The sequence below is a fragment of the Sinocyclocheilus rhinocerous genome, unplaced genomic scaffold (assembly GCF_001515625.1).
Source record: "Sinocyclocheilus rhinocerous isolate Xijiao unplaced genomic scaffold, SAMN03320098_v1.1 scaffold220, whole genome shotgun sequence".
NCBI classification, from domain to species: Eukaryota; Metazoa; Chordata; class Actinopteri; order Cypriniformes; family Cyprinidae; genus Sinocyclocheilus; species Sinocyclocheilus rhinocerous.
In genome coordinates this window covers 1,111,224-1,128,053 of record NW_015666573.1, presented here as the reverse complement: position 1 = coordinate 1,128,053, position 16,830 = coordinate 1,111,224, and the positions used below count along the sequence as shown (strand labels likewise).

The window sequence follows — 16,830 nt, the reverse complement described above, 5'->3', positions numbered from 1 at the left end:
TTTTTTTAAGATGACTGAAAGGAGGAAAAACCAAAGTGAAGTATGGACTTACTTCACTCAGTCATTTATTTACTTTATAACAGTAAATAAATATCAGTTCTGCATATCGGTTATCGGGCACATAAACATGCAAATAATTGGTATCGGTTATAAAATATCAATATCGGTCGATCACTATTGAGGACCAATATGATGATAGCTTTGCATTCTTCAGTGTCATTTTTTGTGTGTGTATTAGTATTTGATTGATATTGTCTGTTTCTTTGTAATGATCATGAAGGGTTGTTTGTTTTGTCTACAGTCAGTGTTGGTGTTGGGGAGCCAGACTTCGTCCTTGGGCAGCTGTACCAGCTCTCAACTACTCAGGCTCCTGAAGTGGCCAAATCATGGGCTGCTCTGGCCAGCTGGGCGTACAGATGGGGCAGGAAGGTTGTGGACAATGCCAGGTATTTTAACTGTGAAAAGTGTTAATGATAGTTTAAAAAATGATGTGCTTATACTGATTTTTTTTTTTTTTTTTCATTCTGTGTGTTGATAGTCAAGGAGAAGGGGTTCCTTTACTCCTTGGAGAGAAGAAAGAAATTGAGGACTTGCTCCCAGCAGGCACCAGTGATGAGGACAAGGAAACCATTTTTGGCATTTTGGGTCAAGCCATGTGTCGCCCAGCAGGAATTCAGGTTATGGAGTTCACAGTTTGTATAAATGAGTTTAGATCAGTGGTTTTCATACTGTGGTACACTACACACTAGGGAACTATGGAAATATAATACTAGAAAACAGACATTTCATTTAAATATACTACTGTTCAAACGTTTGGGGTTGGGTTTTTTTTATTTTATTTTATTAAAAGTACTGGGAAAACAGTAATACTGGGAAATGTTACAATTTAAAAATGATTTTTTTCTATTTTAATATATTTTTAAGTAATTATTAATTAGTTGAACAGAGCAGCGATGATGTCATTGTCATGGCAACCCTCCGTCTGCTGCGCTTGCTTGTGAAGCACGCTGGGGAGTTAAGAGAGGGTCTGGAGCACGGCCTGGCATCCACCCCCACTGCACCCTGGAGAGGTAAGAACTTGAACATCAATGCAGTAATGAACACCTTCCTCTTTACATGTAGTTAGTTATCTCAGTCCGTGTAATATTAATATGTCTGTTTTCTCTCTAGGTATCATCCCTCAGTTATTCTCCAGACTAAATCACCCTGAGGCTTACATCCGCCAGAGCATCTGCAGCCTGCTGTGTAGAGTGGCCCAAGATTCCCCCCACCTAATCCTCTACCCTGCCATTGTGGGATCTATCTCTCTCGGCGGAGAGGCTCAGGCTGCAGGTATGTACTGTACTTCCACACAGGGACATCCTGTCTACCTTAGGCCATGTGTCCACCAAAGCATTTTAGCCAGCTGAAAATGCCAGGCGATCTTCTGAAAACTGGGGATGCTTGAGCACTTAGTAGCTGCCTACCTAGTAGACCCATGGTGATCGAAATGTTCCTCCAAACATTGTTTTTCATATTAATATTGTGGTAGACCGCCTATGTCATCTGGTACAGACATGGAGAAAATATTACATATTCATATTCAGAGACAAGTAATATTAACATTACAATTGTTATTTAGTTGTTGTACAAGTGATGGTTGGTTGATGGTTGGTTGGTTTGTCCCACTCCTCTTCCACTCTGATTGGATGGCTATCAAAGGTGATAGTGGCGAGTGCTTCTTTTTAAACCTGTGAAACCAAAACAACATCAAAGAACTAGCAGTGATGAAGTCAACTGTGTCGCCTGCATCCGGGCCAAAAAGTTGCACTTAAACATACTGTAGAGACTAAAGCAGAACACGCCACAAAAACTGGTCTCTTGCTCAACGACAGCCTGATATTAGTATTGGTATGTCACAGCCTTTACCCAAATTTGAAAATTTTTCAACTTTTAGCAACCAGAAAAAAAACGTAATAGTCTCATCCCTCTACTTGTTTTTTTTTTATTGAAGACAATTGAAAAATGCTCTGGCTTCAAGATAAAATGCTTTGGTGGAGACATTGCCTTAAACAACCAATCACTTCTCATTTTAGTGATCATATATAGAAGTTTAGCCTCTTTGGGGAAAAAAATAATGTTTTCATCTCTGCCAGGTAACAAGCTGCTGTCTTCCCTGCCAACCCTGCTTGGGAACATGCAGGGAGAGGCTCTTTGTGGAGGTGAGAGTGAGACGGGCAGCGGGCCAACTTCTCAAGAGAGCAGCCGTGGGGAAGAGATGGTGATGTATTCTAGTGAGGACCAAGCCATGATGCAGGACTGCTACAGCAATATCGTAGACAAGCTCTCTTCCGCCAACCCCACCATGGTGCTGCAGGTATTACAGAAAGGACTTTACTGTTCTGTGTGTCTGATTGTATTAAAGGCCATTGTGTTTAAGAGTTGTTTTGTTGATCCTTGTGTGTGCAGGTGCAGATGTTGGTGGGCGAGCTGAGAAGGGTCACTCTGCTCTGGGACGAGCTCTGGCTGGGGGTCTTGCAGCAGCAACACATGCACGTTCTGCGCAGGATTCAACAGCTGGAGGACGAGGTGAAAAGAGTTCAGAACAACAACACTCTGCGCAAGTAAGTCACGACCCTGGGAATCAATATAGAAGGAGAAACTTCATTAGTGAGTGACTCATACCTCTTGGAAAATCATTTAAATTCCCAATCTCTTGTGGTTTAGGGATGAGAAGGTGGCTATTATGAGAGAGAAGCATTCTGCTCTGATGAAGCCTGTGGTTTTTGCACTGGATCACGTGCGCAGCATCACGGCTGCTTCGGCAGAGACTCCTCACGAAGCGTGGTTTCAGGAGACATACGGAGAGGCCATCCACAATGCTTTAGAGAGACTGAGGAACCCTCTTAATCCAGCCAATCCTGCCAGCAGCTGGGTGCCCTTCAAACAGGTAAAGGCAGCTGTGTGCATAAGTGTTCTGAGGTAATGCTGTTATGCATGCTGTGCATTTTACCTTTTTGTAATTCTACCTCATCCTTTCACAGATCATGCAGAGCTTGCAGCAGAGAGCACAGAAACGGGCCAGTTATCTCCTGCTGCTTGATGAGATCAGCCCCCGCCTGACTGCCATGACCAACACAGAGATGGCGCTGCCAGGAGAGGTGTCTGCTACAGATGCAGTCACCATCCAGAGTGTGGGCAACACCATCACCATTCTGCCAACTAAAACCAAACCTAAGAAGCTCTACTTCCTAGGCTCTGATGGCAGAAACTATCCATACCTATTCAAAGGTATGAGATTTAAACGTGGCTAAAAGCATCACCAAAATGAATTTCCATCATTTACTCATCCTCATGTTGTTCCAAACCCATAAGACTTTTGTTCATCTTTGAAACACAAATAAAGAGATTATTACCTAAGAGATTTCTGTCCCTCCTTCTGAAGAGACACTTTTGCTTTATATGATGATGGTTTGGAACGATGTGAGGGTAATTAAATTACAGAATTTTCCCTTTAATACATGCCATTTGCTTATATAAGCATTTTCTTTGTTTTAGGATTGGAGGACTTGCATTTGGATGAGAGGATCATGCAGTTCTTGTCTATTGTCAACACCATGTTCACTAAAGTGAATCAACAGGAGAGTCCAAGGTTTCATGCCCGTCATTATTCTGTCACACCGCTGGGCACCAGATCAGGCCTTATCCAGTGGGTGGATGGAGCCACTCCACTATTTGGCCTGTACAAACGCTGGCAGCAGCGTGAGGCTGTGGTCCAAGCCCAGAAGGTGAGAGTGAAAAATGAGCATTTCTGAAAAATGTATATTCTTTTACGTAACGTGGTTTTACAGGATTATTGTGGTTAACTAAGACCATAAAAATTTGTTACATAATGTTATTTATTTTATTTTATAAAAATAAAATAAATTTTTTTTTTTATTGCAGCCCTATTGACTGGCTTCACGTTCAGTGAAGGAAAATACTCATTTATGTTAATGCACCTGATTATTTATTGTGAACATTTGTTAAATGTAAAGAGATGCATTTAAAAATGTTGACCAAATCTTGTACCTTTTCTTAAATTTAGGCACAGGACTCCTTCCAGCAACCTCAGAATCTTCCCATGGTTCCACGGCCCAGTGAGCTCTACTACAGTAAGATCAGTCCTGCCTTAAAGGCTGTCGGGCTTAGTTTAGATGTGTCGCGCCGTGACTGGCCGTTGAGTGTCATGAGAGACGTTCTCCGAGAGTTAATGGAGGCTACACCCCCTAACCTCTTGGCAAAGGAGCTCTGGTGCTCCTGTACCACCCCCAGTGAGTGGTGGAGTGTGACTCAGGTTAGAGGAACCACTGTTCACCTTGTCCTAACCATATTCGGCACAATGTTAGGCTAAACGCATTGCACTATTATTAACCAATCTTGGGTGTCTCATTTAGTCTTATGCCAGATCCACTGCTGTAATGTCAATGGTGGGATACATCATTGGTTTGGGGGATCGTCACCTTGACAACGTGCTGATTGATATGACGACAGGCGAGGTGGTACACATTGACTACAATGTCTGTTTTGAGAAGGGTGAGTGCTTATTCACTTGAGGATGAGGCCAAACATACTTTATTCGCATAGACATTTAAATACTTCATTGTCCTAACAGGAAAAAGCTTGAGAGTACCAGAGAAGGTTCCTTTCCGTATGACACACAACATTGAGACGGCTTTGGGGGTCACAGGGGTGGAGGGCATCTTTAGACTGTCCTGTGAACAGGTAAGAATGGGAATAATGCATTTAATGTTTAGTTTAGAACGTGCATACAAATTTGAATGGTGTCCTTTCCTTTCAGGTGATCCAGATAATGCGACGTGGAAGAGAGACCCTCTTGACTCTTTTGGAGGCGTTTGTGTATGACCCCCTGGTGGATTGGACAGCAGGTGGTGAGGTGGGCTTTGCAGGGGCTGTGTACGGAGGAGGTTGTCAGCAAGCAGAGAACAAGCAGAGCAAGAGAGAAATGGAGCGAGACATCACACGCAGCCTCTTCTCCTCCCGTGTGGCTGAGATTAAGGTGAGAATTCTGTGCAAATAGTACAGAAATGTACATTGGCCACTTAAATGTGAGGGGTGTGTGTGTTTTTTTTTATGCTGATTTCATTTCATTTGCTGTCTATAATAATGAATTTCCTGAACAATCCCACTTCATGACATTGCAAGGGTAAACAGGTAGTCCCTCCTCAAACTGTTGCCCCTGGTTGAGCCATGTTGCTATATCACATTTTTAGAGGAACCAAACTACTAATTGATTCATTTTAGTTGTTTCTACTTAAGCTTGTAAACACCATCAAAAAATGACACTTAAACTGGTTTATATCATCACAAAATGTAAACCGTTATCGCAGAGCTAATATAAAGTTGAATGTATATTATATCCCACTTTGTCTGCATGTATACAGTACACTCAAGTTAAGCGATTTGTACTATATAGTAAATCTTAACTGCTTGATTTGTTTCCTTACAAAATGTAACTATTATCACCCAGCTCTTTATATAAAGTTGGATATACATGTGTGTCCAACTTTATTCACATAGGGTAGAGTGATGGAGTGATTATGTACTATATAGCAAATCTCAACTGCTTTGGTACTTGTATTGTCGCAAAATGTAAACAGTATTATTGACCAGAGCTAATCTGCTAAATGCCATTATAAGACAAGAACATGTTAAGATATTATACACATTAACATTATGATTTTCTGTAAAGCTGCTTTGAAACAATGTATTGTGAAAAGCGCTACACAAATAAATTTGACCTGACTTGGTTTGCTAAACAAAAATTTTTTCTCGTTTCTCAGGTGAACTGGTTCAAGAATCGTGATGAGATGATTGGTGTGCTGCCGCAGGTGGAGGAGGAGGTTGATGAGTACCTAAACCTGCAGGAGCAGCTCACACAGGTGGAGAAAGTACAGGGCAAGCTGCTGGAGGAGATGGAGTTCCTGGAGGGAGCCGACACCAGAGCAGATCATCCCATCCACTCCCTGGAGCACAGGTCAGCAGATGAGACCACCAAAGTATTTTTTGGAAGGAATCATGTTCAGCTGGTCACGGTTATTGCTTGATCATTAATCATTAGTGTAGATTTGATGGGACAGATTATAAATTCTCAATGTCATTCTTTCTCCCATCCCTTTCCAGATACTCCGAGCACACTCAGTTGCAGTCCAGGCAGAGGACTGTACAGGATGCCATTCAGGGGAAGTTGTCAGATCTGGATCAGTGCATCTCTCAGTATCAAGCTGCCTTTTCCAGTCTAGAGGCCACCCAGCTTGCCAGCCTCCTCCAGGAGATCAGCAGCCCTATTGATTTAGGTGCAGATGATTTAGTTTTTTTTTTCTTTTACAGAATATTAACTAAAGTTTGATGATAAGCAGAAGGAGCACTTACAAATTTCTAATTTCTTCCTTTGGTCCTTGTAACCTGCAGGTCCACCCAGCTATGTGCCAGCAACATCTTTCTTGCAGAATGCAGGCCAAGCACATCTTATTAGCCAGTGTGAGGCGCTGGAGGCGGAGGTGAGCGCTCTGTTACAGCAGCGGCGCTCTCAGCTGTGTGGCTGTCTCGAGCACCTGCACAGCTATGCCACCGTGGCCTTGCTGTATCCCCGTGCGGTGCTGCTCAGGCACAGAGTTCACACGTGGAAACAGTGGATGGAGGAGCTGGTTTGTGACATGACTGTCGATCACTGCCAGACTGTCTATCACCAGTAAGTGCAACTACTGTTGTCTCTCGAGTTCACTATCAGTCAAAGATATGGTAGATACTTTTTGGCTGCTTTTTCTTCAATAACTGGTCCAACTTCAAATAATAAAAAACGGTAACATTTTATAATTACTCTACCATTCAAAAGTTTGGTCTCTGTAAGATTTTTAAAAATGTTTTTAAAAGACGTTTCACGCTCATTGTAATCCATTTTTTAATTTGTAATAACAAAGGTTTCCTTGACTTTTCCATGTCCTTTAATCAGATATCATAAAAATCCTCTTTTCTTGTCAGGTATGAAATGCAGTTTGCACCCCACACCCCTCCTGCCACATGTCAGTTCCTGTCTAGCATCGAGATGGCGCTGCAGCACCACGCAGCAGAAACCAACACTCGACTGATGCGGCAGGTAGAGCGTCTGAAGGCAGAGGGCGCCGGTGTGCCCGTTTGTGAGGAGCAGCTGCAGGAGATAGAGCGCTGTATCAAAGTCTTCCTGCACGAGGATGCTGAGCTCGGGTCCTTCAGTCTAGCCGGCATCATCGTCTCTGCCCTCTGTGCCCTCATCAGGTCTGAATCTTTAGCTTAAAAAAAACTCTTTTGTTGCCGATATAATTTTCTGGTCCTCCATACCCAAACCCTTTTTTTTTTTTTCAATGATCTTAAAGGATTAAAAAAATTCAGTGTTTCTGTGCTTTGCAGGCGTAACCTGGTGATGGAGGGAGCTGCAGCCAGTGCCGGAGAGCAGCTGGTGGAGCTGACGTCTCGTGATGGTGCCTGGTTCCTGGAAGAGCTCTGCAGTATGAGTGGAAACATCACATGTCTTGTGCAACTTTTGCAGCAGTGCCAGCTTCTGTCACATGACCTGGATATCCTCAGTCTTGCCGAGACTTTGCAAGTTGTCTACCTGGCCAATGGTGTCTACACCTGCCTTCAGGTAATTTTGTTAGTGTTTAATGGTATTCAGTGGTTTCAGTGATGGTTTTTCCTCCTCTCCAACATTTTTTTAATATTTGAAGGAGCTCAACACAAACTTCCGTCAGATCATCTTCCCAGAGGCTCTGCGCTGCATGCTGAAGGGAGAAAATACATTAGAGACCATGCTAGCGGAGCTCGATGCGCTTATCGATCAGTGCGCAGATGGGGTTTCGCTGCAGGGACTGGGGGAGGTTCTGCAAGCTCACCTTCGTAACACCGCCATGGGCCTGGAGGAGGATCCAGATGACCACTATCTGGATATCACCAGGTAACATGGACAATAGAAATATTTACTAAGCAGTGTGTGATGAATCGTTAAAACAACAATTACGATATTATCGCAGACAATATATATCGCACACCCCTAGTGATGAAGCTTGTTATTCTTTTTGGATGGACTTGAACTTTGTGTCGTTGTTTTGTGTGTTGTTGTTTCAGGGATTTACGGGCCCAGTACTCAGAACTGATCCAGCCACGCAGCATGGAGAGCTCCGTGCAGGAAACGCCCAAGATGAGTGCCGGTCAGATGTTGTTGGTAGCTTTTGATGGCATGTTTGCACAGCTGGAGACTGCTTTTGGACTTCTGATTGACAAGGTAAAAAATACTGATTTGTAAAATATATGGTAGTTTGTAAATCCTGTTTGGATAGGGGTGTAATATTGTCTAATATTTGACCACCTGAGTCTGATGTACAGTTGAGATGTTCTGTAAACCTAAACAATGTTTCAAAGAATACAGATGTGAGGGATGTTTTTTCCTCAGTCTGAGAAGTATACACATCAGTTAAATGCCATATGGAGTTTTGTTATGATAGTAATATCTTTCATTGATTTTAGTTTATATAATTTTGTGTCTTCTTTAATAGAATAAACCATATTTTCAATGTTTTTGATGCTATTATTATTGTGTATTCATATTGAATGGATTCCATGAAAACAACAGATTGTGACCACAAACAATTGAAGTGGAGAAAGATAAAAAATAAAAAAAAAAGCATATGACTACGGGGTGGTGAGGTTTATTAGATTAGAGTGGTGTCTAAATGAATCCTGTTCTCCCCTCTAGCTGAACTCTATGGATGTGCCTGCTGCCTGGAGAAAGGTGGATGTGATTCGGGAGTCCAGAGCTACGCAGGTCCATTTCTTTGATAATGTGCAGACCAGGCAGGTCTTGGATGAGATTTTCTTCCTGAAGAGACTCCAGACCATCCGAGACTTCTTCCGTTTGTGCGGATCATTTGCACAGACGCTATCTGGTAAACATCTAATAGATATTTCTCAATATTAGGAATGACACATGAATAAAGGAAGGAGTACAAAGTAGCACACAAGAGTAGCATGTCATTGTGCAGAATCAGGCTTTTTATTAGACACCCTTCTCATTTTTTCTAATAGGAACGTGTCCTACACCCACTGATGAGCCTCTACCCTCTAATGGCCCAGTACCCATAGTGAAACCCATGTACCGAGGCTCCACTGTAGTGAGCGAGGACCAGATGATGCGGCCCATCAAAGCCTTCACGGCAGACTTTGTGAGGCAGATGCTAATGGGGCTCCCCACCCAGGCTCTGGGCCTAGCCATTTGCAGTGCTCTCAGTGCCCTCGGCATGGATCTCATAGCCCAGGTGGAGGCCAAGGACTTTGGCGCTGAGGGGAAAGTGTCTATGGATGATCTGTGCAAGAAAGCAGTAGAGCAAGGGGTGCAGGCAGGACGGATATCCCAGCTGCTGCTCAATAGGGCCACAGTGCTGGCCAGCTCCTACGACACAGCCTGGAAAAAACTGGACCTGGTACGACGTCTAGAAGTCAGCATTGAAGCTTATAAGGTCAGCCTGCAGAGGACTCAGCTTCACATCACTATGTTCCAGGTAAGAACTGGTACTCCATTTACAAAATAATACTATAGATTGCACCGGAATGACCCATGTAATTTTACAAAGCAGCAGTAAATGTGACCTTTACCTTCTGATCTCTGTTATTAGTGGCAGCATGAGGACATTCTCGGTGCGAGGACGCAGCCCATGACCGTCAGTCCCCCGCCTCGTTCCATCATCCTCAGCAACATGAAGAAGAAGCTCTACAAACTCAGTCAGGATGAAGCTTCTATTGGCAGCGTTCAGGTTAAAGCCATTGCACGTTTTGGAGAACATGTCAAAGTGAAATAGAAACCTTATAATCTAAACCGTGTTGGGTTTTGTGTTGCAGGAGAAGTTGGCAGGTCTAGAGGGCAGCATAGAGCAGAGGCTGAAGTGGGCCGGTGGTGCAAACCCTGCACTCGCCCCAGTGCTGCAGGACTTTGAGGCCACTATAGCAGAACGCCGTGCCCTGGTTTTGAAGGAGAGTCAGCGTGCCAACCAGGTTACTTTTCTCTGCAGCACCATTCTCAACTTCGAAGGTCTGCGTACCCGCACTCCAGAAGCCTTGAACATGGATGCCACACTTTTTGAACTTGTGAAACGGTGTCAGACAACCTGTTCCTATGCTGCCCAGTTCAGCACCTCCGTTTCCTCTCTGGAACTTCAGCTGCTGCTTAGACTGGTGAGACTTGCTGGATTTTCAAATGTATTTTTATTGGTATATACACTATATACACAACCATTCAAAAGTTGGAGTCAGTAAGACACCCCCCCCCCCCCAAAAAAAACCTCTCACTTTTTTTTAATGAAGTTTGATAAAAATAAAAAAATTTAAATACAGTAAAAATAGTAATATTGTGAATATTGCAATAGTTTTAAAATGTATTCCTGTAATGGCAAAGCTGAATTTTCAGCTTTCACTTGTATGATTTAAAACAATTTATTTTAGTTTCTGGCTTTTTATTTTAAATGTATTTAGTCAAAAATAAACCTGATTACCTGTATATTCTGTCTACTTCTGAATTTGAAACCATTTCACCATAATCTGTTGTTGTGCTCTGTTTTTAATTGAAAAGCATTGGATTGTCTTTGCAGAGTCCTGCCATGGATCTGTCCATTGGTGGGCCTGAGTGGCTTGTGTACGCACAGAATCACCTCACCCAGGAGATGTCCAGTCAGAGAGCCATGCAGGAGGAAAGAGAGCAGCAGCTGGAGAGAGTGACCGAAACCCTTCAGCTGCTGGTGGACTCCATTAAAGGCATCCTGTCCAATCACAACCGCCAACTTGCTGATGTTAAGCACCTCCTGCGTGCCATGGCAAAGGTATTTAATTCTCTGATGCAAAATGGTTGACATGTTTCGTTTATTGGCCACCTCTAACTGCTGACAAAGTGGTTTTAAATGTTATAGAATATCTTTCTTTTGTGTACACACTAATGTTAGTTGCTTTTCAATTTGGCAGGATGAGGAAAATGCCCTTGCAGAGGGAGAGGAAGTGACTTATGAGGGCAGCGTGCGTCAGTTCCTGTCAGAATACAAGGCATGGCAGGATAATGTGCAGATAGTACTTTTCACGGCAGTGCAAGCTACAGGTCAACCACGCAGCCAGGAGCAGGTTGAGCTGCTGCAGGAGATCCCTGCCACCCTGAAGGAGCTAAAGGTTCAGAGCCAGAGGTTAGCATTTGTGCTGGATTCAGAACACAACTTGTAAGTCTTCAAGAGTTTTTTTTTTTTTTTGGTTAAACATTTTATTTTATTTTTCCTTAGCATCTACAATGGCTTGGTGAGCTTTCATGTCCCAGAATGCCCGCAAAGCACTTCCTCGAAACTTTGGGACCCCAGTGGACACTCCCCCCAGCACTCTGATGATCAACAGTAAAGGACTGGCCCCAAGCCCCAAAAGAGCCGTGCGGGATCCCAAAACTGGGAGAGGTCAGTTGTGATGCAGATCAGAGGTCGACCCATATGGGTTTTTCACTGGCCGATGCCAATATTTAGAAATCAGGGCAGCCGATGGCCGATATATGATGCCGATTTTTTTGGCAGATATGTTTGGCCGATTTTCTTTTTTTTTTCTTTTTTTTTCCCCTTCATCTCATAAAAGTGAGTTTGAGTGAATGATTATTGCAGGGTACAAGATAGTAATAGTAGTAGTAGCCCAATCACCGGTGTTTCCCACAGACTTGCAAATGCAAATTCATTCTCCGCCAGCAGGAGGCACTGTTGGAGCGGGAAATATAGCGGTTTCCCCGGTAATGGCTGTAATCAAATGAGCACTGCGAAAGTTAACGTGCACGTTATAATCAGCCCAGAAGTTTCGTCTGAACTGCATCGTTTCTACTTTCACATGCAAATGGCTTGTTGCACTTATGAATATGATAACTTTCCGGCATCAATTCTAGTAGGGTAAAACGTAATTACGCTTTCGAAACGGTCTGTTTTGCCCGGTCATCATTAGCTGAAGCTGTGTCTGAACAAGAAGCAGCTGCAGAGTGTAAGCTGCTCACGCAGCCAGAGAGATTCTCCGGTGATCTGCAACAACGCTTAGCTGCCTGCAGATGCGCCTGCCTATAAATCGGCCTAATTTGCAGCACAATTGGCTGATGCCGATTAATTAAAAAATGCCAAAAATTGGCTGATCGACACTGGGGTTACACCCCTACTCTTTACGAGAAGTGCCATGGGAGCCACAGAGAGTCAGGGCCTCGGTTTAACATCTCATCCGAAGGAAAATGCCATGTAAACTTTTCTGAAAACAGTAAGTTTCCCTCAGAGATGTATTCATATAAACCCCCAATTCAATATTTAGGATTTTTTTTTCCAATATTTTGTGTCATGGACAGTGAGCTGCTCTGCCTGCTACAGTATTTTTTCCTCTTTGCGTCCATCTTCAGCATCTCTGGCCTCTGTTAACGGCCGTTTACACGCTTAACTTGAAGCACTTCACTGATCAGACAACTTAAGAAATGCATTATCGATTTGAAGCTTTGCTAAGATCACTGATCAGCTGTTTTTCCTTCAGCCGTGCAAGAGAGGAATTCCTATGCTGTTAGTGTGTGGAAGAGGGTGAAGGCCAAACTGGAAGGGAGAGATCTGGACCCTAACAGGAGAATGAGCGTCACTGAGCAGGTTAGCATTCCTCCTTTACATATACAGCCTTACTACTACTGTTTGTATTGTATTGTATTGTATTTGTCATCTTGCTCTCTTTAAGGTGGATTATGTCATCAAGGAGGCGACAAACTTGGACAACCTGGCACAGTTGTACGAGGGATGGACAGCATGGGTGTGAACGGGATCCTTGTAGATCACTTTGGTCCAGCGAGGGTAGAAATCCACTGGGTCTGGGGCAATGGAGCCACAGAGCACCATGCAGGAAAGGGGGGGGGTGTAGAGAGCCTCCCTCTGGCCCACACCGGATCCCCGTAGCACAGCTACACCCGGCGATCCAGCTAACACAATGAAATGGGTCTGCATCTGTCTCCCCAAGATGTGTGGGGAGCTCACCAAGATGGGGAGGCGGGGTGGGGTGGACAAGGCACATGCGGCTTGAACTACCCCCCCAACCAACCCCTGTATCAACACCAACAAATAAACGTCTGTCAACTATCAAAACTAATAGGATTTGCCACAGGGAAAATTTGCAGGAGTTTATCCACTCTTAGAGCAAAGGTCTGCGGTAATTAGCGAGTTTCTAGACTGCATTTGTGCGAGAGTGGAGGGAAAGGGTGATCCGGTCTTGGAGGGATCCTATGGCCTCTGTTTTTGAATGGCTCTGGGTCAGGCACGACTTGCGGCTGGGTTGTCTCCTGCTGGAGCGGGTGTGGAGGGCTGTGTGACCAGAAGGCTCAAAGGACTCCATTTGAAGCCAGAAGGCCTTTGGCAGACCTTAGAGTTCGTTCTTAACCACAAAAAAGACCTTTTCCCTTCAAGTATATATAGAAAACGCTGCAAAATGAACTTTTTACACCTTCACCAATGTACTGCACAGATTTCACAATTAAAAGGCAAATCGCAAAGTGGCTTTGGGAACATTCACTGTCACGTGTTTCTGAATGTTTGGCACAATGAATGATGTGCTTGGAGTTGGTAAGTGCTCAGTCTCTGATTTGATCGTTGAGTTCGTTGCTTTTTTTCTTAGTATGCATCTCTGATCTTGTTTGTGTATTGTAGATTCTTTCTCCCTTTCCTTCTTTGCTATGGATTTAGTCTAGATTGCTCCTTTTTTTGACTTGCCTGTGGAAGTGTATCATCGCTGATGCATGTCCCCATTAAAGCTTGCGTTTTACTGATCTTGACCTAGTTTTACATTTTTAGTGGGAGAAATAAGTAAAGGAATAGTGATGTGGTGATGGTTACAATATTGTTGTCTCTTAATGGTTTTACTCCACTTTGTTGGTCAAATAAAACTCTAATTAAATCTCCGTGTTCTTTCTTAAAGTGTTTGCTGTATTTGTTCATGTTTGTCTGATTTTTAGACTTTTGACATGTTCATACTTAAATTTCATTTTTAACAGTGAAATTGTTTAGACACTCTTTAGGCTTGTCACAGCAATTCACACAGTCTACCTTCTGTACTGCAATTACATTTTTTTTTTTCAGGAACAAGGCTTCATTACCCAGTATTAAAAGCAGTGCTGTGTCTCCTTTTCATAATTGGTTAACTATTACAAGTTGTTGCTTAACTTTGGGTTAATAGTAACCTGATATTGAAAACCTAATTGTTTTTTTAGCATGACACATTTTGCATCCAATTATTAGTAAATGTAGGTTGTTTTTACTTGTTGCTTTAACAGATAATGAGACTTGGATTTGACCTCAGTCATAATAAAATGAAACATTATTTTGATAGTATGTTGAAATGTTCAATTGTAGTGAAAACTATATTATGTTATTATGGTTTAAAACTATAAGCTGTATTAATTTACCAAAAACTAACATTTAGCGCCATCCCAGGTTGAGGCTGCCTTCAGTCTTCTCCATTTGTTTTCACATGATTGTACACCATTACAAATCTGGATCCTCTCTTTAGCATTGTTTGAAGAAATATAAATCTTATTCCATTTTTCTCAAGGTTTATGATTTATAGTTAATGCATTTTTTTAAGTTCAGCCATTCAACCCTGTTAAGCATTTCACCAAATAAAGTGTACGCACCTTTCACTGATCATTTGTTAGGGGAAATGTCTTTACCATTTTAGGCCCTGTACCATATTTGTGAACATTTTCCCATTTTATTTTGATAATGAACTACATTTCCCATGAGTCCTTGTGTTCCGAGTTTCAGATAAAAACATCCTGCAAATATCGGTCGGTTCGGTTGGCAGACTGCGGTAGTACAGGGGAGGCGCGTTCATATAATCGTGCTGTCTGAGGAACACAAATTCTGAAATACACCAAAATAAACCATGGCTGAGGGTGATAATAAAAGTGCAAATCTGTTGGTAAGTGGCAGTTCGCCTGCTGTCAAAATGTATATCTTATTGTGTTTGTCTTCTTTAGCAATAGACTTCTACTGCTGTCACAATCTTAAACCGATTTAAAAAAGGCTTGACAGGGCACCATAAGGCTTAATCTGTCTTATATTTTTAAATGTTGGTCGTGTGAATGCAGCGAATAGAACGTAAACACGACACGATATATGAACTGCGTGATAAGATGTTAGCAAGCTAATTCAGTGCTAACGAAACGGATTACTCTAGGCTATATCTAGCGTCTTACTAAATGTTTTTATGGAGAATGGATTTGTTTGTTATATATTTAATATATTGAAGTTTGTAATAAGTATTTGCTTTTGATAAATATTTGTAAGTTGCATGAGCGTTGCTGGAGATAAGCTAGTTAGGCGAAAGTCTTTATATCATGGTCTACCGTGGTCATTTTTTTAGAGATTGGTTGTAAAGTCACCAAGAATTCTGGTTGAAGTTTATGCTGTAGCCTTTTAAAATACACTTTAAACTTCTAACTACCCATATTTTTACATGATATCCCAGATAAAGGAATTGACTGGGCTGACCCTTTAAACTTGGCCTGCTGGTCTGAACACAGGATTGCACAGTCGCTGTCTTTAAAGCCATTTATGTACTCCTCTCATACATCATATATGTTAACAACTAAAATATATCTCTGATAAGCTAATAATTCTCGTTGGTGTCTATTTTAACATTCCTGACGTTCCAGCTGGACGTGCCCATCCCATGACTTTCATGACACTCCCATTGCGCAACAATTTCTGATAAAGCCATGTCATCTGTTGTAAGAGAACTCATTGTTTTGACACTGTTACTGACTAAAAGCTTTTCTCTAGGCTCAAGAGACGAGTCAGCTGGAAGAGCAGCTTCAAGGATGGGGAGAGGTCATCCTGGCTGGAGATCAGGTCCTGCGCTGGGAGAAGCCGTGGTACCCAGCAGCATTAGTGGGCGCCACCACAATCCTGTTCATGTGAGTCTGCGGTTCATAGCATGCATTAGAGCTACTTCTTGACTTAAGGCCTAATCTTTCACTTTAGTTAATTGGATAAGGTTAAAGGATTAGTTCACTTCCAGAATAAAAATTTCCTGATAATTTACTCACCCCCATGTCATCCAAGATGTTCATGTCTTTCTTTCTTCAGTCGCAAAGAAATTAATGTTTTTGAGGAAAACATTCCAGGATTTTTCTCCATATAATGGCTTCAATGTGGACCGGACAGGTTGAAGGTCCAAATTGCAGTTTCAAAGGGCTCTACATGATCCCAGCAGAGGAATAAGGGTCTTATCTAACGAAACGATCTGTCATTTTCTAAAAAAAAAAAAAAAATGTATATACTTTTTAACCACAAATGCTCGTCTTGCACCAGGGCTGTGTATCACCAACAATGTCACGATACGATACGTATCACGATACTAAAGATACAATGCGTATCACGATACGGGTCAATTTTGGAATTACATTTATTTTGAGCAGAATTTCGTGAAGGTAATATTTGTTTATTGTACTTTGAATAGCCAGTGTTATAACGGTTTTGATAACTGAAAAACTATTTTGCTTTGTCATTGACAAACAACAATATAAGTGAAATAAAATAAATAATAAAAAAACTTGGAATAGATCTTCCTTCTGCTTTTTAAGTCTCTGACTCAATAACTTAAGTATAATGCCAAGTGCTGAAACATGTCAACAAGGCTCAATGGCTGAACAAAACTTGAAACATATTCCATAAAAGCAACAAAAAAAAAAACGAACGATCTTAACTTTCTCAAACACTTCACATTTTTAAACACCACATTTTGGTC

The 16,830-nt window shown here is 42.2% G+C and overlaps 2 protein-coding genes across 2 annotated transcripts in view; both read left to right on the top strand.

The window, feature by feature from the left end:
• The window catches only part of LOC107732845 (serine/threonine-protein kinase SMG1-like), a 36,355-nt gene extending 22,378 nt beyond the window's left edge, over positions 1 to 13,977 (top strand). The window contains 30 exon segments of the mRNA XM_016544265.1: positions 302 to 446; positions 539 to 692; positions 947 to 1,070; positions 1,171 to 1,332; positions 2,136 to 2,356; positions 2,449 to 2,603; positions 2,707 to 2,929; positions 3,024 to 3,270; positions 3,538 to 3,767; positions 4,067 to 4,315; positions 4,416 to 4,554; positions 4,634 to 4,743; positions 4,820 to 5,038; positions 5,823 to 6,016; positions 6,163 to 6,335; positions 6,451 to 6,730; positions 7,021 to 7,293; positions 7,426 to 7,660; positions 7,743 to 7,969; positions 8,140 to 8,296; positions 8,768 to 8,957; positions 9,097 to 9,569; positions 9,684 to 9,821; positions 9,907 to 10,239; positions 10,653 to 10,880; positions 11,020 to 11,231; positions 11,325 to 11,348; positions 11,350 to 11,489; positions 12,580 to 12,686; positions 12,772 to 13,977. Of these exon segments, the coding sequence (XP_016399751.1) occupies positions 302 to 446; positions 539 to 692; positions 947 to 1,070; positions 1,171 to 1,332; positions 2,136 to 2,356; positions 2,449 to 2,603; positions 2,707 to 2,929; positions 3,024 to 3,270; positions 3,538 to 3,767; positions 4,067 to 4,315; positions 4,416 to 4,554; positions 4,634 to 4,743; positions 4,820 to 5,038; positions 5,823 to 6,016; positions 6,163 to 6,335; positions 6,451 to 6,730; positions 7,021 to 7,293; positions 7,426 to 7,660; positions 7,743 to 7,969; positions 8,140 to 8,296; positions 8,768 to 8,957; positions 9,097 to 9,569; positions 9,684 to 9,821; positions 9,907 to 10,239; positions 10,653 to 10,880; positions 11,020 to 11,231; positions 11,325 to 11,348; positions 11,350 to 11,489; positions 12,580 to 12,686; positions 12,772 to 12,849 (5,840 nt within the window). The 3' untranslated portion in view covers positions 12,850 to 13,977.
• Positions 13,978 to 14,839: 862 nt separating this feature from the next.
• The window catches only part of LOC107732869 (ADP-ribosylation factor-like protein 6-interacting protein 1), an 18,603-nt gene continuing 16,612 nt past the window's right edge, over positions 14,840 to 16,830 (top strand). The window contains exons 1-2 of the mRNA XM_016544284.1: positions 14,840 to 15,000; positions 15,864 to 15,997. Coding sequence (XP_016399770.1) covers positions 14,965 to 15,000; positions 15,864 to 15,997 — 170 coding nt within the window. The 5' untranslated portion in view covers positions 14,840 to 14,964. The remainder of the gene's footprint in view (positions 15,001 to 15,863; positions 15,998 to 16,830) is intronic.